Source organism: Mustela nigripes, chromosome 16 (genome assembly GCF_022355385.1).
Source record: "Mustela nigripes isolate SB6536 chromosome 16, MUSNIG.SB6536, whole genome shotgun sequence".
Classification (NCBI taxonomy): Eukaryota; Metazoa; Chordata; class Mammalia; order Carnivora; family Mustelidae; genus Mustela; species Mustela nigripes.
Genome location: NC_081572.1, coordinates 6,486,881 through 6,506,985, shown reverse-complemented (window position 1 = coordinate 6,506,985; position 20,105 = coordinate 6,486,881). Strand labels below are relative to the sequence as shown.

The window sequence follows — 20,105 nt, the reverse complement described above, 5'->3', positions numbered from 1 at the left end:
GACCATTTGCTGGTTCGACCCCACCCCCTGTCAGGACAGGGGCGAAAGCCCACAAGGACTGTGTTCTGTTTGTCTGGTATCATTCTACAGAGAAAGAGGCCCGGGGTGGCCCTTGGGTGAGGGAGGAGAAGGAAGCAGAAGGTGGTGATGGGGAGAACGAAGACTCCCGGGCAAGTCCATCCATTTGTCGGTCGCAGTTGCCCAACATCCCCTTCCCCTTCGCACTTCTGGGACAGCAGTTTGGTGCCCTCCACTGCCTTCTAGAACCCACTCTCTCCCTGCCCTGAGCAGTCACTCACTGGAGAGGCGTGGTAGGGTGGACGAAAGTGGGGTCCTTGCAAGTAAGTCATCTCTTCTTTCTGAGTGTGGGGGCAGAGGCGAGCCCAGGTCAGGGCGTGAGTTCAATAAACAGCAGCCCAGGTGCTGGGCAGGTGCATTCGCGTCTCTGTGGTCCTGGGGAGCCTCCCTCGGGGGGAGGGGCAGGCTCCCATTTCACAGAAGGAAGCACTGATGACTCATTGGGGCTGCACCTGCTGCTGGAAGGCCGCTCAGGGCCAGGCCACAAAGGCCGGACCTCCCTGCTGCGCTGAACCCCACGTCCCAGTCACGGGGCCTCCAGGGCTGGCTCGCCTCACCCACCTCCCAGGTTATTAGCTGTGATTCAGGAGACTCGGGAGGTCAGCACTGGCCGGAAGCTGCCCCTGCGCGTCTGGCCGCTTGGTGTGTCCCTGGGACGTTGGGAAAGGACAGCCCATGGGTGCTGGGTGCTGCCCCTGCCCCCCGCTGGGTGCGGGCTGCGGGCCTCTGCTCCGACCTCGGCTCTGCTGAGCGGTAGCTTAGGGTAAGAGCGCAGATCCTAAGGGCTCTGCTGGACGGATCTTACCATGCTTGCACAGTTTTAAGTTCTATTGCCTTTCTCCCTCCTGAGGATGCAGTTTGGCAAGAGGACGAGAGAGGCGTTGACAGCCTGGCTTCTCTGTCTCTATCCCCGCTTCTGGTTGCCCTTCCCTGGGCCGTGTGGTGTGGTGGGCACGGGAGCCTGGGGCGGCGGGGGCCTGTGTGGTCCCTGCTTTCGTGGAGTCTTACTGTGAAAAGGAGGGCACTCAGCAACCCCCCGGTGTGGGTGAGCAAAACACAGAAACCCATTTCAGGGGACAGGGACACGGGAGGGGGCTCAGAGGGGCCTGGGGGAGGCAGGCATGTCTTCTGAGGGGATGGCTTGAGTGCAGCCCTGAGTGAGTGAGGAGGGGGTCGTGGAGGAGGCTGAAAGGGAAGGAATGACCTTGAAGAGTCACGGATGCCCTTCTTGCTACTGTGACTGGGACTCGGAGGAGCCTCCCAGGGCTGCCCCTCAGGGCTACCCCTCCACGTAGACCCTGGAGCAGACCCCCGGTGGAGGCCCCTGCTGAGCTCCGTAGGCCCCCATGAGATCAGGTCTCTGTCCCAGTCCTCTCTCTGGGGTGCGGACGCCTGTGAGGGGGGCAGGGCCTGCATGGAGCTGCGGCTGTGTGCACAGGAAGCCTCGGGAGCCCTCTGGAGGACAGAGAGTGCTCTCAGGCCTCTGGCCGGTCCTGCCCCATCTGCTCACCCACAGTGTCATCTCAGTCTAGAACACAGCATGCCCGGGGCCAAGCTGGAGAGTGTGTTATAGACCATGACCCCGCTGGTTGTAGACTGTGTCCCTGGGACTATGCAATGCACTGGAATGTGGGTTGGTCATGCTTGCCTGGGCCCCTAGAAGGTCTGGTTCCTTGACATGGGCAGGTGGGTGGCATGCGGGCAGTCCCGGGGAGTCCAGCGGAGAGGCAGGCTGGGCCAGACGGGGAAACCAGACACTTCCGGGGCTCTGTCCTCCTTCCCAGCTTCTCATTCCCGGTTATCCTTTTTACCTCCAGAGATCCCGAAGATATCAGCCCCCTGGAAACAAAGCATCTGGCGCAGGTGCTGGTTCCCCCCTCCTGCTTCATTACGGACTCGCCCAACGGTCAGCAACCCTCCCCGGCCAGCCGGTCATGCGGCCACTTCCTGCCGGTCAGCCCTCAGTGCCCGGCCTCTTGGCTTTTGGCCACACCTGAGGGACCCCCACAGTGGCGGAGGGGCCTAGATCTCTAGAAAGGAAAAGGCAGAGTGATGGGGAGCCATCGACTGCCCAGGAGAGAGGGCAGCTGAGATTGTGCCACCTTGGAAAGGGAAGTTCTGCTGAATGGCCCCACAGCTACCCCCCGCCCCGATCTTTTCTGAGGCGCCTACCGTTCTCAGGACTCCAGGCAGCGCCTGCTGCTACGACTGGGTCTACCCAGGGAGCCCCCATGCAGCACTGTCCACCCCTGTCCCAGCTGGCCTCCGAGCACGTGTGTCCACCCTGGGAAGGAGCTCCGAACCCGATGATCCCTAGGCCTATGGTTCTCAGGCTTCGTCTTCCCCTAAATCATGCCCACTAGTAGTTGTTACGGAATAGGGAGAAAGTGTCACTTCCCTAACCTTCTGACAGCATGGGGCAATTAAAAAAAAAATTTACTTGTTTATTTTAGAGAGAGAGAGAGAGAGAGCAGGTGGTAGGGCAGAGGGAGAGGGAGAGAGAGTCTCAAGATGACTCCATGCAGAGCACGGAACCCGGCGCAGGGCTCGATCTCGAGATCCTGAGGTCATGACCTGAGGTCGGATGCTTAACCGACTGTGCCACTCAGATGTCCCATCACAGGAAAATTTGTCTCATTTCGTTTCTTCCTCGGTGTTTGTGGACAGGATGGGGCCACCAGGATCAAGTCCCCTGCCCTTCCCCCTCCAGGAGTCCAGGTGTTTCCTTGGGTTCCTAAGAGAAACCTCCCCCAACAGGTTACTTGTGAAGCCCACACTCCCTATCGAATCTTATTTTCCTATTGTTTTGCTTTCTTTTTTTTTAATTTTAAAAAATTTTGGGGGCACCTGGGTGGCTCAGTGGGTTAAAGCCTCTGCCTTCGGCTCAGGTCATGATCCCAGGGTCCTGGGATCCAGTCCCACGTCGGGCTCTCTGCTTGGCCAGGAGCCTGCTTCCCTTCCTCTCTTTCTGCCTGCTTCTCTGCCTACTTGTGATCTCTGTCTGTCAAATAAATAAATAAAATCTTTAAAAAAATTTATTTTGTTTGTTACTTATTTTTTATATTTATTAATTAGGCTTCACACCCAGCATGGAGCCCAGTGTGGGGCTTAAACTCACAACCCTGAGATCTGAGCCCAGATCAAGAGTCAGACTCTTCACTCACTGAGCCAACCAGGTGCCTTTCTTTAGAGTAAAGATGTATTTCCAGGTGACATTGTTACCTCACCTTTGAGTATTTTTATGATTATTATACTGTTTATTTCCCCAGATTGGCTGTGATTGTTGACACCTTGAAGGAGCCACAGAATTTACCCACGGTTGTGCCAGTGCCAAGTGGACAAGCCACAGGAGATCCTAGCCTCCTGCTTCTCAGTCTGGTGCGTCCCCCTTTAAACCTTGACATTCAAGACCACAGCAGTGCCTTTGGGTGGTTGAACTGGAAAATATGCACTTCTGGGGAAACTTTATAATTACTAGACCAAGCAAACCACCAAGTATGACCCCTCTCCCACAGTCTCCTGTTCCACTCAAGATCTTGATCTTGGATCTCTGTGAGCTTTGATTAAACGATGACTGTACTGTCTTAGAAATTCTTCCGATGCCTACCTAACTCTGTGCTTGGAATCTTCCAGAGGAGAATGGGCAAGTCTTCTGGGTTCCCTTGTGCCTTACCAGGGAAGGTGCTCCTGTGGCCAGAATGGAGGAGGAAAGTGAAAATCCTTTAAGAAGCGGGGAAAGGACATTCTTGGGACTTCAGAGCTAGTGCAGGGCTCCCTCCAGGCAACACTTGGGGTAACCACAAGCACCCAGATGACATGTCACACGTTAGGGTTGGTTTCCTCTGCTCATGTGGCTGTTCTGTGCAAGCTGAGCACTTGTCACGGGAGATGTGCATGCGTGTGTGTGTGTGTGTGTGTGTGTGTGTGCATATTTAGAATCTGAACTCTCGGTGGATCAGGGCACGGGGGTCCTTGTAAGCTTGCTAAGTCCCCACTCTGTGCTCTGGGACCACTAGGGGCTGCAGAGGAAGGAAGGTCACAGCCTGAGGACACGTTTCCAAGAGTAAGAAACATTCAGGGACTCTGAAGTCACCATGCCAGCTTAGGAGGTCTGGTTCTTGAGCTGGGAGCTACTAGAAGGGGAGCTCCCTGGGGTGGCCTCACTGTGGGTGCCCCCAGGGCTGGAGAAGGACGCTGGCTCTGGCTCCGCCCCACTGGGTGCTCACCCTGACCACAAGGAAACCAGAGGAATTACTGGGCCCAGAGGAAGGAAACCAGGCCTTGTGGTCTTGGGGTGTGATGGAGGGGGGCAGGGCACAGGCCTGCGGCCCTGTAGGGGAGCGGGGGTCCTGGCACTGGAAGTGCGTGTGGCATCTGGGACACAGGTGGGATGGGTAGGAGGGTGCGTGGGTCGTGGGGGGTCTCAGCTTACCATCGTCCATGGAGGCTTCGTTCCCGCGGTGTCCTTCATTTTCTGACAGCTCTAGGAGCAGAGCCTAAAGGTACTAAACCAGGAAGCTGCAGGGACAAGGAAAAGCAGAAGTGGGAGGCTTGAAGACTAGACCCTCCTCCTCCAAGGGGCCTGAAGACGCCTGGCAGTGCTGCAGGTGACGTCTGTGCCGGAGAGATGAGCCGGCGGGGCCGGGTCCCGTGGCTGTCCTGGGCTCTGCTGCTTCTCTGGGTCCCAGGTAAGGGGCTGCCCAGACTGAGCCTGCCCCGGGGAGGGGGGCTTGGGGAGCAGGGCTGCTGGGGAGGCAGCGGCAGGTCCGACCTCGGAGCAGGGTGCAGTCTGTCCAGCACGGACGTGGACAGATGGAAGGACTGCACCCTGGAGGGGCCAGACGCGGCTCTGGCCATCCGCCTCACCTTCCCTGAGCCACCGCGGGGTGCCCAGAGGGGCTTTGTGGGCAGTTTTGGGTGAATTATTACAGGAGAAGGAGGCGAGAGCAGGTGACAGCAGCGTGGGTGGGAGAGTGGCCGCTGAGCCCGCCATGGGGAGGGGGTGTGTCTGGTGCAGGGGGTGGGAGGGCTGGGGACTGGCAGGGGCAGCCCACGGTGTCAGGGACACGGAGGCGTGTAGCCAGGGTAGCTCGAGGGATCTGGCTTTCCCATGGCAGGGAGATGGGGACAGAGCAGAGGGGAAGGCGGTGGGGACGAAGGGGAGGGCAGAGAAGCTGTGGGGAGGGGACGGAGGGGAGCTTCTCCAGGGAGCAGAGGGCTCCCTGCTTCTGGGGATCTGACATCTGTGTCCCTCAGGAGCTCGCCGCTCACAGGCGGGCACAACCTCGTCAGGTCAATCCCCGGGATACTCAAATCATTTTGGTTGTTTCGATGATAAATGGTATGTTTTCTCTAACTCTATCTGCTAACTCGTTGTCCATGGGAACGCTCTTCCTTTTGTATAGTAATTTGGAAGCGGTCACCCCAGCACGGCTAGTCTGTCCCTTACCCTCTGGGGTGTCCTTGTGTTTCATGGGATCTGTCTGCAGTGGGCGTTTGTGGTTCCTTCTGGATATCCATTTGTCTTGTTTGTTTCTCTCATCGGCCACAGGCTCGTGCGGCCGAATGATACCCAGGACGGAGGTGGCAGGAACCATCTCTGCCTTGTCCCTGCGGAGGGCAGCTGCCCAGTGGTTCCCATGAAGCCTGAAGAAGGCGTCCACTTGTGTCTCTTAACAAACGGTAGCAATGGGTGTAGGAAGCTTTTTCATGATCTGTGAAGATGATTATTTTTTCTTCTTTGGACTATTAAGACAGTGAATTATATTAAGAAATTTGAGCCAGATTTTTTCTCAGTGTATCATGCTACCTTCATGAAAGGAATTAGGGAGGTTTTCCCGCTTCTGCATTCTCTACAAATGTGTAAGTGCAATTGGAACTGTTTGTTCCTTGAAGGTTTGAGAGAACTAATTTACAAAACTGTCTGGGTTTTCCTTTTTTTTTTTGGTTTGGGGGAAGACAAAGAACTTTTTTTTTTTTTTCCATTTTCTCCAAGCTTTATTGAGTTTTAAGTACCAAATATAAATTCTGCATATTTATCATGTACAATGTGATTTTTTTTTGTTTTTTTTTTAAAGATTTTATTTATTTTTTGACAAAGAGAGAGAGAGCTCACAAGTAGGCAGAGAGGCAGGCAGAGAGAGACGGAGAAGCAGGCTCCCCGCTGAGCAGAGAGCCCGATGTGGGCCTCGATCCCAGGACCCTGAGATCATGACCTGATCCAAAGGCAGAGGCTTTAACCCACTGAGCCACGCAGGTGCCCCAGTGTGATAGTTTGATATACATGGCACCTTACAGACTTATTGCCAGGAAAAGTCTCCTTGCTAACACCCATCTTCACAGGTCTGCATTAAAAAGATAAATATTCTGGGCCAATATCAGTAATGTATATTTTTCTAAATATAGAAAATTATCAGTTTCATATAGGTTTACAGACTTAGTGGTAGAGGCTTACAAATAACCCTGGCTATTTTTCTTATGAGTTGTGTGTGTGTCTCTCCTGTGTTTTCTTGATTTGGCTACTCTCAGCATGTTTGTCTCTCCCATATGAAACATCAGTTTTCCAATGTATACGTTCATTCTACTGTTCTTCTGTTTCTTAATTCACTAATTTCTACACTGACCTTACTCTTTCTTTCCTCCTGGGTAGGGAGTATATGTGTGTGTTCCTCTCCTGACTTCCTGATTTGGAGGATTCACTTGTTCAGCTGGGGTTTGCTGGGATAAGATTTCATGACCCTGAGCAGCCAGAGAGGAGGCTGGAGTGTGGAGGAAGGGGCTGCTGTGATACACACACACACACACACACACACACACACACACAGACTTTGAGCATGACAGAAAAGAAGAAGAGGGGTGACCAATGTGAGATGGGGCAACTTTGGGGGGTGACTCCAGGGGTGCCCTAACCCAGGCCTCTCTGGTGAAGGGTCACCCTCGGCTGTGTTTTCCAGGTTGTTGGTCTCTGCGTGGCCCCACCTCCGTGATGAGCACCGTGGGGGGATCCGTGAGCGTGCAGTGTCAGTACGAGGAGGAATTCAGAGAGAATGACAAGTACTGGTGCAAGAGCCCATGTGTGTGGAGTTCGGTAAAAACCAAAGGGGCAGACAGAGAAGTGAGGAAGGGCCGTGTGTCCATCAGGGACCATCCTGCAAACCTCACCTTCACAGTGACCTTGGAGAACCTCACAGAGGATGATGCTGGGACATACAAGTGTGGGATTGATACATCAGTTCTCCAAGGGTATTTTCGTGACCGCACCTTCCCAGTTTTGGTGTCTGTGGACCCAGGTGAGCTGTGCGCACCCCTCCCCCAGCGCCAGCACCAGCACCAGGGCTGCCTGAAGGGTCTCAGGTTGGAATGGCTGAGGCAGGAATCAGGTCAGAGCCTTGGAGCAAACTATGAGCATGTGTGTGTGTGTGTGTGTGTGTGTGTGTGTGTGTGTGTGCGTGCGCGTGTGTGTGTGTGTACACGCACACACACATGCACACGTGTGTGTAGGACAGGTAGTAATAGAGAGAAAGAGAGTCAGGGAGGCTTCCTGGAGGAGTCGGCTCCTCTGCTCAGTCTCTAGAAGGCAAGGTGTACAAAGGAGAGAGGGGGAGCGCTGGTGCCAGCCCTGCTGACCCAGAGAGCCGCGCTGTGGGAAGGTGGGAGCCGAGCGGAGAGGCAGGTGCCCGCCCAGCGGAGAAGGTGCTGGAAGCAGCAGGAGCTCCAGTCGGGTCAGATTTGCAGGTTACACAGAGGTCTCAGGCAGACGGCCCGTGGCTATGACAGGACGGGGACAAGGCTCGAGTGCAGGGATGACCTGGGGCTCTCCCGAAGTCATGACCCTCCTTCTCAGGATGGAATCAGGACTACTGGGAGCGAGCAGGGCCCGTGTCCCGTTTGGAAATGCTCACTTGGCTCAGGAGAGCCCTGGGGAGACTTTGGCTCCTGGGGTCGTCCGTCCTGCTTCCAGCCCGAGTGAGCATTTTGTGTGAAATCAAACCAAAAAGGCCTTGGCAAGCAGAGGGAGAGTCCGAGAGAGCTATCCTGGGTCTGATTTGTGTTTCCACACCAGCAACAATGCCTGCCCCACGTGTCAGCATCATTGTAACCCAAGTGTCAACAACCACAGCTAAAATTACGACCACGCCGTCCCCGCCCTCCTCCGGGGCCCGGACCACCGTGGGAGCCACCTGCAGTGCAAGCAGCCAGGAGGAGTTCCTGCCGAGCCAAGGCCCGGGGTAAGGTGCCCGGACCCCTGTCCCCTGTCCCGGAGGTGGGCTCTCCCCTCAGGGATTGCTCCAGGCCAGGGAGAGGCCACGGCGGGGCTGGAAAGAGGAAATCCAGCGAGGGCTGACGATCCTACCAGGCACCTGCTACTTGCCTGTGTGTCGGTTCTCATCCCACTAGAGCCCTGTGTCAGCACAGCTCCGTGGTCCCGAGGAGCAGACAGTGTGTGTGTGGTGGGGTGGGTGGCGGTGCTTAGAGAGGTTAAGCGATTCGCAGGGTCACATAGCTATGAGAGGCAGGCTGGGCTTCAGCCCAGGTGACCCAGAATCTTGAATTTTTTCTTCCAAACTTGCGATTCTTGACCTTTTGGGGTCATGAGAATCCCACATTTATAGACTCTCTCCAGGAAAACACACGCAGATGTAAACCATTTCTGAGGTTTTCGGACTCCTTATACCCCCACCACGTAGTTTCCTGGGATTCAGCTCTGGCACTGACCCCTGGAGTTTGCACAGACCCAGCAGCCGGGGGGGGGGGGGGGGGGCTCAGCCCCATGAGACTGCCTGACTTTGGAGGCCAGAGCACTTTGGGGATCCCCAGGCCATCAGGTTTCTGGTTAACTGGTTATAAATTTGGGGGTTCCCATGACCCCCTTTGGTTTGATGATTGGCTAGATAGCTCAGAGAATCCAAGAAAGTGCTATACTTACAAATATGGTTTTATCATAAAAAATAAAGGCCGGGACCTGCCAAAGAAGAGGCACACAGGGCGAGGTCGGTCCTGAGCCCAGAGCTTCCCTGATGACTCCCAGGGGAACTGGGGCACGTCGCCCTCCTGGGACATCGATTTGCTCACCAACCAGGCAGCTCCTCCAAGCTTTGCTGCCCACAACTCTTCAAGGGGTTCCTTTACATAGGCGTGATTGGTTGAGTCATTGGCCACGTGATTGATCTCAATTCCAGCCCCGCTCTGCTCGCTGAATTTCAGGCTGACTCAGAGCCCCAAGTCTGTATAATCATGGGGTTAGGCCTTCTGATGACCAGCCCCAACCCTGACTTCATCTCTTAGCATGAACTCAAGTCTGATCCAAGGGACCCAATAGCAAAGGCACGCACACTCTTAGGGAAATCCCAAGGATTTAGAGCCTTCCTTCCAGGAGCCAGGGGCAAAGTCCATCCAGATTTTTTTCTTTTTTAAAAATCATTTCTACACCAACGTGGGGGCTCAAACACATGACCCTGCTGTCAAGAATCTCGTGCTCTACCGACAGCCCCCCAGGCACCCTCATTCAGATTCCTTATTATATGACCCCCTGAATCCCTCCCACGGGCCTCCTGTCAACCCGAGGGACAGTCTTGACATCAGGCAAGGTGAAATGCAAGCCCTGAACACATCACTTCCAGAACTGACTGCAGATACACACACAGGGCCGAGCTAGGCTTTGTGCAGCTTGGATCCTGTGCAATCTGGAGTGTGGGGGCCGAGGTGCATCTTTGAGGGAAAGACTAGAACATCGTGAATGCAAACTAGACATAAAAGAGGGGTCTGGTAACGTGAGGGACCCAACGTCAGCTTCCCATCTGCTGCGGCTTGTTCACGGCATCTGCCATAGAAAGGGCAGAGCTACCGGGCGCCTGGGTTGCTCAGTCGGAGAAGCATCCGACTCTTGATTCAGGTTCAGGTCGTGATCTCGGAGTTGTGGGATTGAGCTCTGTGTCCAGCCCCACGCTCAGCAAAGTCTGCCTGAGAGTCTCTTGCTCTCTCTAAATAAATAAATAAATCCTGAAAAAAGAAAAAGAAAGAAAGAAATGGCAGAAGTACAAGATGGATTTTTGGAATCATGTTTGCAGTTGCAGGAGACTGGGAGAAATGCCAAGTAAGAGGGAAGAATTAAATAAATGATGGTCTGGAGTAGTATACACGCCATGGAATAGTATGCAGCTGTGAAAAAGAGTGGGGGTCGTCTTTATGCACGGATATGGAGAGATGTCCCCCATGTACTGCCAAGTACAAATACAGTGCTGGCTTATGCCTCCTTTGTGTGAATGAAGAAGGAAAATAATGTACATTTCTATTTTCTTATATCTGGGAAAGAGCCTCTGGAAGGTTCTTAAGTATACTGCATGTGTGTAGAAAGGAGACTATACACTCTCTTTTTTTGAAATGTGATCTTATCATCTATTGCAAATGAGGGGGGCACGGCAAGCTCCCACCTGCTCAACACTGCCCTGTGTCCCCCTCTAGGCTCCAAGTTCTCCTCTCCTTGTTGGCACTTCTGCTGCTTCTGCTGGGGGGCAGCTCGCTGCTGGCCTGGAGGATGGTTTGCAGACGGCTCAAATGTGAGTCAGTCCCCAGCCAACTGGGGAGTGGGCCGGCACACCCTCTCGTTTTCGAGGCTCTATGTCCTAGTTCCCCAGAATGGGCATCACACACGTACCCTCAATCCACACATCCTGGCTGGCCCTCAAGGCCAGACCCCAGAGGGGGCATCTCCGCTATGTGGGAGGGGGGGTCCCTAGAAGGGAGTCTGTAAAACCATCACCTTCTTCTGTTTAACACCCTTCCATGGGGGCGCCTTGGTGGCTCAGTGGGTTAAGCCTCTGCCTTTGGCTTGGGTCGTGGTCTCAGGGTCCTGGGATCGAGCCCACATCAGGTTCTCTGCTCAGCAGGGAACCTGCTTCCCCCTCTCTCTCTGTCTGCCTCTCTGCCTACCTGTGATCTCTCTCTCTCTGTCAAATAAAATAAAATCTTTAAAAAAGCAAAAATAAAGCCCTTTCATGACCTCCCACACCCTCAAAAGTTCAGGTCTCTCCACTGACAGTCCCGCCCCCCCCCGCCCATTGTCATACTCAGGACAGCTGCTGCTCCCAACCTCCTAGGACCTAGGGGAGCTATACCTTCAGTCTTCCCTTCTGCGTTTGCTCTGGGCCCCTGGGGTGCCTGCTCTGCCTTCTCTCACTGGCTCTTTCCTGGTGGGCTTCAGGGCCCTTGGACTTCTTTCCCTCTGGCTCTTTCTCCTGCCCCTCACAAAGCAACTGGGGGGCCCTTCCTGGCTGCACCCCTCTGCACACACCATTGGGCCCGTTTCCCTGCTGATTGTCCCCACCTGCTTCCTTGCCTGTCTCCCTGCCAGCGTGGGCTACTCTTCAAGACCAGGGAGGAACCCGAGAAGGCACACGGTCATATTTGTTAAATTAACGTATTGTTAAATATCTCCCACCACAAGGGCACCCCAGATGCTGTGGACATCCTGGGGTCTACTTGCTCTCCTCTGGGCTCAAATTAAAAGAGAGAACAGAGGGGCGTCTGGGTGGCTCAGTTGTTAACCATCTGCCTTCGGCTCAGGTCATGATCCTGAGGTCTTGGGATCGAGCCCCACATCGGGCTCCCTGCTCGGCGGGGAGCCTGCTTCTCCCTCTGCCTGCCGTTCCCCCTGCCTGTGCTCTCTCTCTCTCGCTGTGTATCTCTGTCAAATAAATAAATAAAATAGATGGGACCTTCTTGTTGCTGGCTGGAGATCCAGCTGTCACCCAAAGGAGCTCAGATTTCTGCCTGCATTGGAATGTGGAACCTTACATTTCCTTCTTGTTCTAGAACTTTCTGACTCTAACAGCCGGTTCTCAGGGGGATCTATGTCCAGCCTTAGGGGAGGAGGCAGTGTTCTGGAAGCTGGTGCATGGCCACCCTGAGCTCTTACTTCCCGGACTCCCACTACCCCTCCCCACGGTGGGGGTCAGGCCTTCAGAAGAGAAGTCAGCCCAGCATGTGTGTGCCTGACGTAGGGAAGGAAAACCACTTCCTCTTCCCCATCTGCTTCTCTCATATCACTTTTGAGGGCCCTTCCCTTCATTGGGCCCATGTGATGTGGGCCTCCCCAGGGTGCGGGGGATTTTCCCAGCCCCAATTGCTACAGACCTCTCTGCCCTTTCACCTAGAGAGCCTCCCTTCTAAAAAAAAAGGGGGGGGGGATACGAGATGGTTCTAGAACATTCAAAAGATAAGTAAAAGCACAAAGAAGGAAATAAATTCCCCATAATAAATAAGAAAGAAAACTCCCAACACTCAGAGAGAGAGCTAACCACGGACATTTGAGGTGTGTCCTTCTAGCTGCTTTTCTCTCTTTTTAAAAGTAAATTGAATTAATTAACTTGAGAGCGAGAGAGAGCATGTGCTCAGGCATGTGTCGGGGGAGGGGCAGAGGGAGAGGGAGAGAATCCTCAAGTGACTCCCTGTTGAGCCCTTGGTGGGGCTCGACCCCACAACCCTGAGACCAGGACCTGAGCCAAAATCTAGGGTCAGACACGCAAGCGACTGAGCCACCCAGGCCCCCCTCAACTCCCAGCTACTGTTTTCAGTGCTTATTTATGTAGATATGATTTCTCACTTACGGTTTGCTTCATACCATAATCCCTCTTTTAAACCTTTTTTTTTTTTTTTGCACTTAACCTATTGTATCATTTTCCCTGCCCTAGAATGTTCTAGAAGTCTCTTACTGCAGAGTTGGACAGTGTGTTTGTGGGTGGGGGGGATTACACCTTGCTTCACTGATCCTCTGTAACAGGAGAAAAGCCTTCTGTTCAAATATCCTGACTCTCCCATCCCATCCCTGCCAGTCTCAGCTCCTGTCCCCTCCCCGCCCCCTCCCCTGTCCCAGAGCCTGATGCCTGCTCAGTCACAACCGCTGGCTGACGGTTCTCCCCTCAGCCTGCTTGCCGCGCTCTCGCTCATGCCCTCCTTCCCTCCCTCACACACCCAGCACCACTGTCCCGAGCACCCGCTGTGACACCAGGCCCTGTGCCGGGCTCTGGGTGACACCGCTGCGACCGGGTTAGACAGAACTCCACCTTCGGTGTTCCAGCGGGCTCCCGGTCACATTCCTTCCCCGACGATGTCCCTGCAGCTACACCAAAGGCATTCCCGGCCACGTGTGCATCCCCTGGGAGGACCCAACCTGCTCCTTGGGGCTCCAGGGGGCAAGGTCAGGGGCGCACAGAGCCTGACTCCGAGGCAGGATTCCTGCAGAGCAACGTTGTGGGCCCCAGGAGCCCGAGGTCGTGTGCCCCGAGCCACCTTCATGCTCAAGTTCCCAGTTCGGGGATGTTAAGTATATTCACGTTTTGGTGAAAGAGATCTCCAGGGCCATTTCATCCTGACAACGAGTCCTCCTAAAGGGGTGTCCCTTTTCCTGTCTTCTTCTGCCGGGGAACCATCTTTGAGTGGCTGTTTCGAGAACTAGCTTTGGTTTGGCCACTCTTCCCAAGCCAGAGCGCCTTCCTGCTGGCTCCATTCTTCACGCCTTCCATTCTCCTTTTTCTTCTTCACAAATTCACCCTCTCGGCAAAGCCTTGAACTCCTACCCTGTGGCAGATCGGAAGCAGCAAGTCCCTAGGGCCAGATTTTCTAGGGAACGGGATTTTAGGGAGTCCCATTCCTGCTTCGTTCTGGGATTCAAACTTCTAACGCTTCTCCTGTCTCTTTAGCTGGCGAGAATCCAAAGCAACTGCGGTCCCCCAGTCAGGTAAGACAGGCTGGGGGTGTACAGGAGTGGCTGGCGGGGAGAACAGAGGAGGTTGGGGGCGTGAGCAATCCCACTGGCCCCTGGAGGTCTGAATGCATCATCAGGGGATGGAGTGGGGTGCTCGCCCAGAGCAGGGAGAGTGATCCCTGGGAGATCTGGTCACTGGGTCTTGTCTTGAACCCTGGCCAATCTGTCCCCACTCCCAGCCCCCATACAAAGTGGAATGGGGGAGGGTCCTTTGATGCTGACCTGGGGGGCATTCCAATACTGCCGGAGATGACCGGAGTAGGGGCTGGGGTAGGAAGGCTGGGGCATCCAGGGCATCGAGGGAAGGGGGAGATATCTGCACACAGGCAGGAACAGAGACCCCTCTGGGCTGGACCATGGAGGGGCTCCGTGGAAACCCACAAAACCCCCCCATTTCAGCAAGGGGAACCCCACTATGCGAATCTGGAGCTGCAGACGTGGCCCCTTCGGGAAGAGCCCATGCACCCGAGGCAGCCAGAGGTGGAATACAGCACAGTGGTGAGTGTCAGGGCCTGGTTCCCACACGGGGTTCCTGGACTCCGCTAGGGGTACCATTCTGGGGGGTGGCAGCAGGCGGAGAGGGGAATGAGAGGGGCTGGCTTGGTGATCTCTCCAGCACAGGGCCATACACAATGCAGGGCAAGTGTCGATTCAGCCAGAGCTTGGTGTCATTGTAGCTGGGAGAGGAAGGGGCTTTCGGGGAGGTCAGTGATAGTCAATAGTCAGTAAAGCATATCATTTATTAAGCACCTACTGTGTACCACACACCGATATGCAAGCCTGAGATTTCCTGCTGTTTGGGGTACCATCATCTCTTTGGTATCAACTCTGCTTTTCAGGTTTTGAATCAATGACCCCCCCCCCCGCCCCGACCGTCAGTCAACCCTTAGGCACATAGACTGTAAAATGAAACATGGAAGAGATCCCCCCACCCCGCAACCCCAGGGTCAAGACCCACCTGCTAGTGAAAGAGTTCGGGGAAAACAAGAGTTCCTTGTTTTTCTAACTTGGGGATTAATGATCTCAAAGTAGATCCCAGGCAGCCCTCCACCCCCGCCCCGCCAAGCCCCATGTCCACATCTGGGTCTGATGCCTGGGACTTTGTGCTGTGTTTTCACAGATGGGGTGAAGCAGGGGTGTGGACAGGACAGTGAAGAAGTCCGGACCCCCCTCCCCAATGAAGGCCCCCTGCCATAAGTCCCCTCCCCCTTGGGTATCCCCTGTCTCCATCCTGAGCTGGGGGCCCATGCTTCTCTCTCTGAGCTACCCGTCTCTCTCTCTGCAGAAGGCTCCCAGGGAAGAACCTTACTACTCGACTGTGATATTTGACTTCCAGAGTGGGGGTTCTGAGGCCAACAGCATTCGCTCCCAGAGGACCCGGGATGAGGAGACACAGTACAGTGTGATTAAGAAGACATAATCCTGTGTCACCAGCCCCATCATGTGGAGGTCTCTGTGGGCCACAGAATACCAGGGCCCGGGCCCTCAGCCCTCACTGATGTCTGCCTCAGGCTGCTCCCCTCAACGGTCACCAATAAGGCAGCTGGGTGCCATCAGCTTGGTTGGCTTTGTTTAGGATGAGTGGGAGTGGGATTCCAGTGGGGACCTGTAGGGAACCCTCCATCCCACAGGCTCTTGTCACACCCTTCCTCTCTTCCCTGCTTCCTTCCAGCAGTGTGTGGAGGGCAGAAGCTCAGTCCCATGTGGCTCCAGGAAAAGACTTGACCCTCATAGGAGGGTACCTACAAAGTTTATAAATTACAGCTCCATGGACATGTCTGGAATCACTGCGGCATGGGGAGAACTGGAGGAGGGATCAGAATACAAAGACCCTGAAGATGGAGTCTCCCTTGTGTCATGGACAAGGACCCTGTGGCCCAGAGAGCAGAGACTTGCCCATGGTTCCAGAACCAGTGGCACGTTGCTCTGGACTCTTAGATAAACTTTATTTTTAATATTAAGAGATATCAAAAAAAAAGAGAGATATCAATACAGTTTAAAATAACCTTCAGAGAGAAGAAAAAAAATTATTTAAGCCATGCCTGCTACGTGCCTACGATCCTATATTAAAGAACACTCTTCCCTTTTGAAGTCTGAATAGTATTCCATTTCGAGGATCTATCTCACTATGCGCATGCTTTCATCCACCGATGAACACTATTTGGTTTTTGTGTTTTAGCTACTGTGAATATGTTGCCATGAACATGGTGTGTAAATGTCTCTTTGAAAGCCTGATTTTAATTCTTCTAGATATATACCCAGAAGTGGAGTTGCTGAATCATTAGCTACATCTATTTTTAAGCTTTTGAGGAATTACCATCCTGTTTTCAACAATAGCTGTACCATTTCACATTCCCACCAGCAGGGCACAAGGCTTCCAATCTCCCCATGTGCTCCCCAACACTTGTTTTATGTTTTTTGTTTGCTTGTTTTGACAGTAGCCCTCCTAACAGATGTGGTATATCATTGTAATTTTGATTGGCATGACCAATGGCAAGCATCTTTTCATGTGTTTGGTGTCCAGCTGTGTGTCTTCTTTAAAAACATGTCTGTTCAAGTCCTCTGTCCAGTTTTGAACTGAGTTTTGTTGTTGTTGTTGTTGAATTTTAGTTGTCTATATAATATGGATATTAATCCCTTGTCAGATATATAATTTGAAAATATTTTATCTCATTCTGTAGGCAACCTTCTAACTCTGTTGATAGCATCTTTGATGTATAAAACTTAATTTTTTTTAAAAAAAGATTTCATTTATTTATCTGAGAGAGAGAGGGAGAGGGAGAGCAAGAGAGGGAGTGAGCACCAGAGTGGGGAGTAGCAGGGGGAGAGGGAGAATTAGGCTCCTCACTGATCAGGGAGCCCAACACGGGACTGGATCCCAGGACACTGGGATCATGACCTGAGCTGAAGACAGACACTCAACAGACTGAGCCACCCAGTCACCCTTGATGCACAAAACTTTAATTTTCTTAATGTCCCATCTATTTTTTCTTTTGTTGCTTGTTCCTTTTGGGTCAGATCCAAAAAATCATTGCTGAATACAATGTTGTGAAGCTTTTGCCCTGTTTCCTTCTACGAGTTTTATAGGTTCACATCCTATATTTAGGTCTTTGATCTATTTTGAGTTTGTTTTTGTATATGCTGTTAGGTAAGGGACCAGCTTAATTCTTTCGCATGTGGACATCCTGTTTTTCCAGCATCGTTTATTGAAAAGACTATCCTTTCCCCATTGAATGGCCTTGACCCCTTTGTTGACAATCATTTGGCCACACATATGAGGGTTTATTTCCAGACTCTATTTTACTCCATTCATTTCTATGCCTGACTTCATGTCGGCATCACTGTGTTTTTTTTTTTAAAGATTTATTTGTTTATTTTAGAAAGAGAGAGAGAGAGAGAGAGAGAGAGAGTGCAGAGGGTAGGGACAGAGGGAAGGAGAGAGAGAGAGAAAATCTCAAGTAGACGCCTTGCTGAGTATGGAGTCCAACACAGGGCTCAATCCTAGGACTCTGAGATCATGACCTGAGTGGAAACCAAAGGTCTGATGCTTAAATGACTGAGCCACCCAGTTGCCCCAGCATCACTGTCTTTTAATTACTGTGGCTTTGTAGGAAGTTTTGGAACCAGAAATGTGGGTCCTCCAGTTCTTCTTTTTCAATATTGTTTTTACTATTCCCATGAGATCCCACAAGATTCTGTATAAATTTTAGGATGGGTTTTTCTATTTCTGCAAAAAAATATCTCTGGGATTTTGATAGGCATTGTATTGAATCAGTAGATCACTTTGAGTAGGATTGACATCTTAACAATATTAAGCCTTCCAGTCCATGTACATGGGCTGTCCTTTCATTTATTTGTGTCTCATTTCTCTCGGCAATGTTTTGTACTTTTCATGACACAAATCTTATATCTCCTTGATTAAATTAATTCCTAAGTATTTTATCTTATTTAAAAAATTGTATTGTCAATGGAATTGTTTTCATAAATTCCTTTCCAGATTGTTCATTGTTAATGTATGGAAATGCAACTGATTTTTGTGTGTTGGCTTTGTATCTTGCTACTTTGCTGAATTCATTTATTGGTTCTAGCTTTTTTTTTTGGTGGAATATTTAGGTTTTTCTACATGTAAGACCATATCATTTTCAAACAGAGATAATTTTACTTCTTCCTTTACAATCTGGATGACTTTTATTTATTTTTCTTGCCTAATTACTCTGTCAGAACTTCCAAAGCTATGTTCAATAGAAAAAGCACAAGTGAGTATCTTTGCCTCATTCCTGACCTTAGAGGAAAAGGCCTTAGTCTTTCACAGTTGAGCACGATGTGGATTTTTCATACATGGCTTTTATTATGTTGAGGTAGTTTGCTTCTTTTTCTAGTTTGTTGGGTGTTTTTGACCATGAAAGAGTGTTGGGATTTTGCCAAATACTTTTCCTGCATCAACTGAAATGACCATTTTTTCCCTTCTTCATTCTATTAATGTAGTGTATTTCATTGATCGATTTTTTCCATTGAAACATGTTTGCATCCCAGGAATAAATCCCACTTGATCATAGTGTGTGATCCTTTTGCTATTTTTGCTGAATTCAGTTGATTAGTATTTTGTTGAGGATTTTTTTGCATCAATGTTCATAAGGAATAGGGGATTAGTTTTCTTTTCTTGCAGTGATTTGTTTGGTTTTGGTATCAGGATGATGATACTGGCCTCATACAAGGAGTCTGGAAATGTTGCTTCTTTCTGTGAGTTTTGGAAGAGTATAGGAAGGATTGGTATTCATTTTTCTTTAAATGTTTGATACAATTAATCTGGGAAGCCATCTGCTTATAAGCTTTTCTCATCAGGATATTTTTGGTTACTGATTCAGTCTCCTTATTTGTTATCAGTCTGTTCAGACTTCTCCCCTCCCCCCTCCCCCCTCCCCTTTCCCCCGTCTCCCTTCCCCTTTCTCTTCTTCTTCTTGTTCTTCTGCTGAGAGAGAGAGAGAGAACATGTGAGTGGGGGGAGGAGCAGAGGGGAAGGCAGAGAGAGAATTGCAAGCAGACTCTCTGCTGAGTGCAGAGGCCAATGTGGGACTTGGTCTCACAAACCCGAGTTCATGGCCTGAGCCGAAATTAAGAGTCAAATACTTAAATGAGCCACCCAAGAGCCCCCAAAACTTTCTTTTCTTGATTCAGTCTTGCTAGTGTGTAGGAATTTGCTCATTTCATCATTATCCACTTTGTTGGTGTACAGCTGTTTACAGCAGTTTCTTGTAAATCGATCTGATCCTACGGAGTCATAGTAATGCTCTCACTTTCATTCCTGATTTTGGTAATTTCAGTTTTCTTTCTTTCTTTTTGTTTGTTTGGCCCCCATCTAGGTCAAGTTTTGTCAGTTTTTTTTTAATTTAATTAATTTATTTGACATACAGAGAGCACAAGTAGGCAGAGAGGCAGTGAGGGGGGGGGGGGGGAAGCAGGCTCCCTGCTGAGCAGAAAGCCCGATGCGGGGCTCCATCCCAGGACCCTGAGATCATGACCTGAGCTGAAGGCAGAGGCTTAACCCACTGAGCCACCCAGGTGCCCCAAGTTTTGTCAGTTTTGTTGATCTTTTGAAGAAACAAGTTTTGGTTTCATTGATTTTCTCTATTTTTTTTTTCCTATTCTCTATCTTGTTTATCTGTGCTCTAATCCTCATTATTTCCTTTTTTCTGGTAGCTTTTGGTTTATTGTGTTCTTTTTTTTTTTTTTTAATTCCCTAAATTGTAAAGTTAGGCTGTTTATTTGAGGTCTTTCTCAATTTTTAACATGAGCCTTTACAGCTATAAATCTCTCCCTTAGCACTGCTTTTGTTCATCCCATGTTAGGTATGTGGCATTCTTGTTGTCATTCATCTTTGAGTATTTTCTAATTCCTTCTTTGATCCATGGTTGTGTAAGAGTATGTTGTTGAGTTTCTATCAATTTGTGAATTTTCTGATTTTACCTCTGTTAATTATTTCTAACTTCATCCTGTTATGGTCAAAGAAAGTATTTTGTATGCTCTCTATTTTTAAAAATCTACTGAGATGTAGTCGTGACCTCACATATGGTTGACTCTAGAAAATTCCCACATGTACTAGAGAATGTGCTGTTGTTGGGTAGAGTGTTCTGTGTTCATCTGTTAGATCTCGTTGACTTACTATGTTGTTCAAGTCTTCATTTCGTTTATCTCCTGTCTTGTTTTCCATCCATTACTGAGAGTGGGTCATTGACGTCTTCAACTATTATCATAGAACTCTCTGTTC

The 20,105-nt window shown here is 51.0% G+C and overlaps 1 protein-coding gene across 3 annotated transcripts; it reads left to right on the top strand.

The window, feature by feature from the left end:
• Positions 1–4,491: 4,491 nt before the first annotated feature.
• LOC132003470 (CMRF35-like molecule 8) lies at positions 4,492–15,931 on the top strand. Of its 3 annotated transcripts, none has more exons than XM_059378959.1 (8): positions 4,492–4,766; positions 7,032–7,367; positions 8,141–8,306; positions 10,540–10,634; positions 13,776–13,813; positions 14,240–14,338; positions 15,126–15,289; positions 15,516–15,931. In XM_059378959.1, the coding sequence occupies exons 1-7, from the start codon at positions 4,706–4,708 to the stop codon at positions 15,258–15,260; spliced, it is 930 nt and encodes a 309-aa protein (XP_059234942.1). In that variant the 5' UTR covers positions 4,492–4,705; the 3' UTR covers positions 15,261–15,289; positions 15,516–15,931. The 3 variants fall into 3 exon arrangements, with proteins under 3 accessions (XP_059234942.1, XP_059234941.1, XP_059234943.1); XM_059378958.1 differs by having other exon boundaries at positions 15,513–15,931; XM_059378960.1 differs by having other exon boundaries at positions 8,198–8,306; positions 15,126–15,931.
• The last annotated feature ends 4,174 nt before the right edge of the window (positions 15,932–20,105 follow it).

Excerpts from the sequence above, each read along its gene's own strand:
- LOC132003470 (XM_059378959.1), top strand. The coding sequence starts at position 4,706 with ATGAGCCGGCGGGGCCGGGTCCCGTGGCTGTCCTGGGCTCTGCTGCTT. Across the intron at positions 4,767-7,031 it reads GCTGCTTCTCTGGGTCCCAG|GTTGTTGGTCTCTGCGTGGC; the intron begins GTAAGGGGCTGC and ends TGTGTTTTCCAG. Across the intron at positions 13,814-14,239 it reads AACTGCGGTCCCCCAGTCAG|CAAGGGGAACCCCACTATGC; the intron begins GTAAGACAGGCT and ends CCCCCATTTCAG.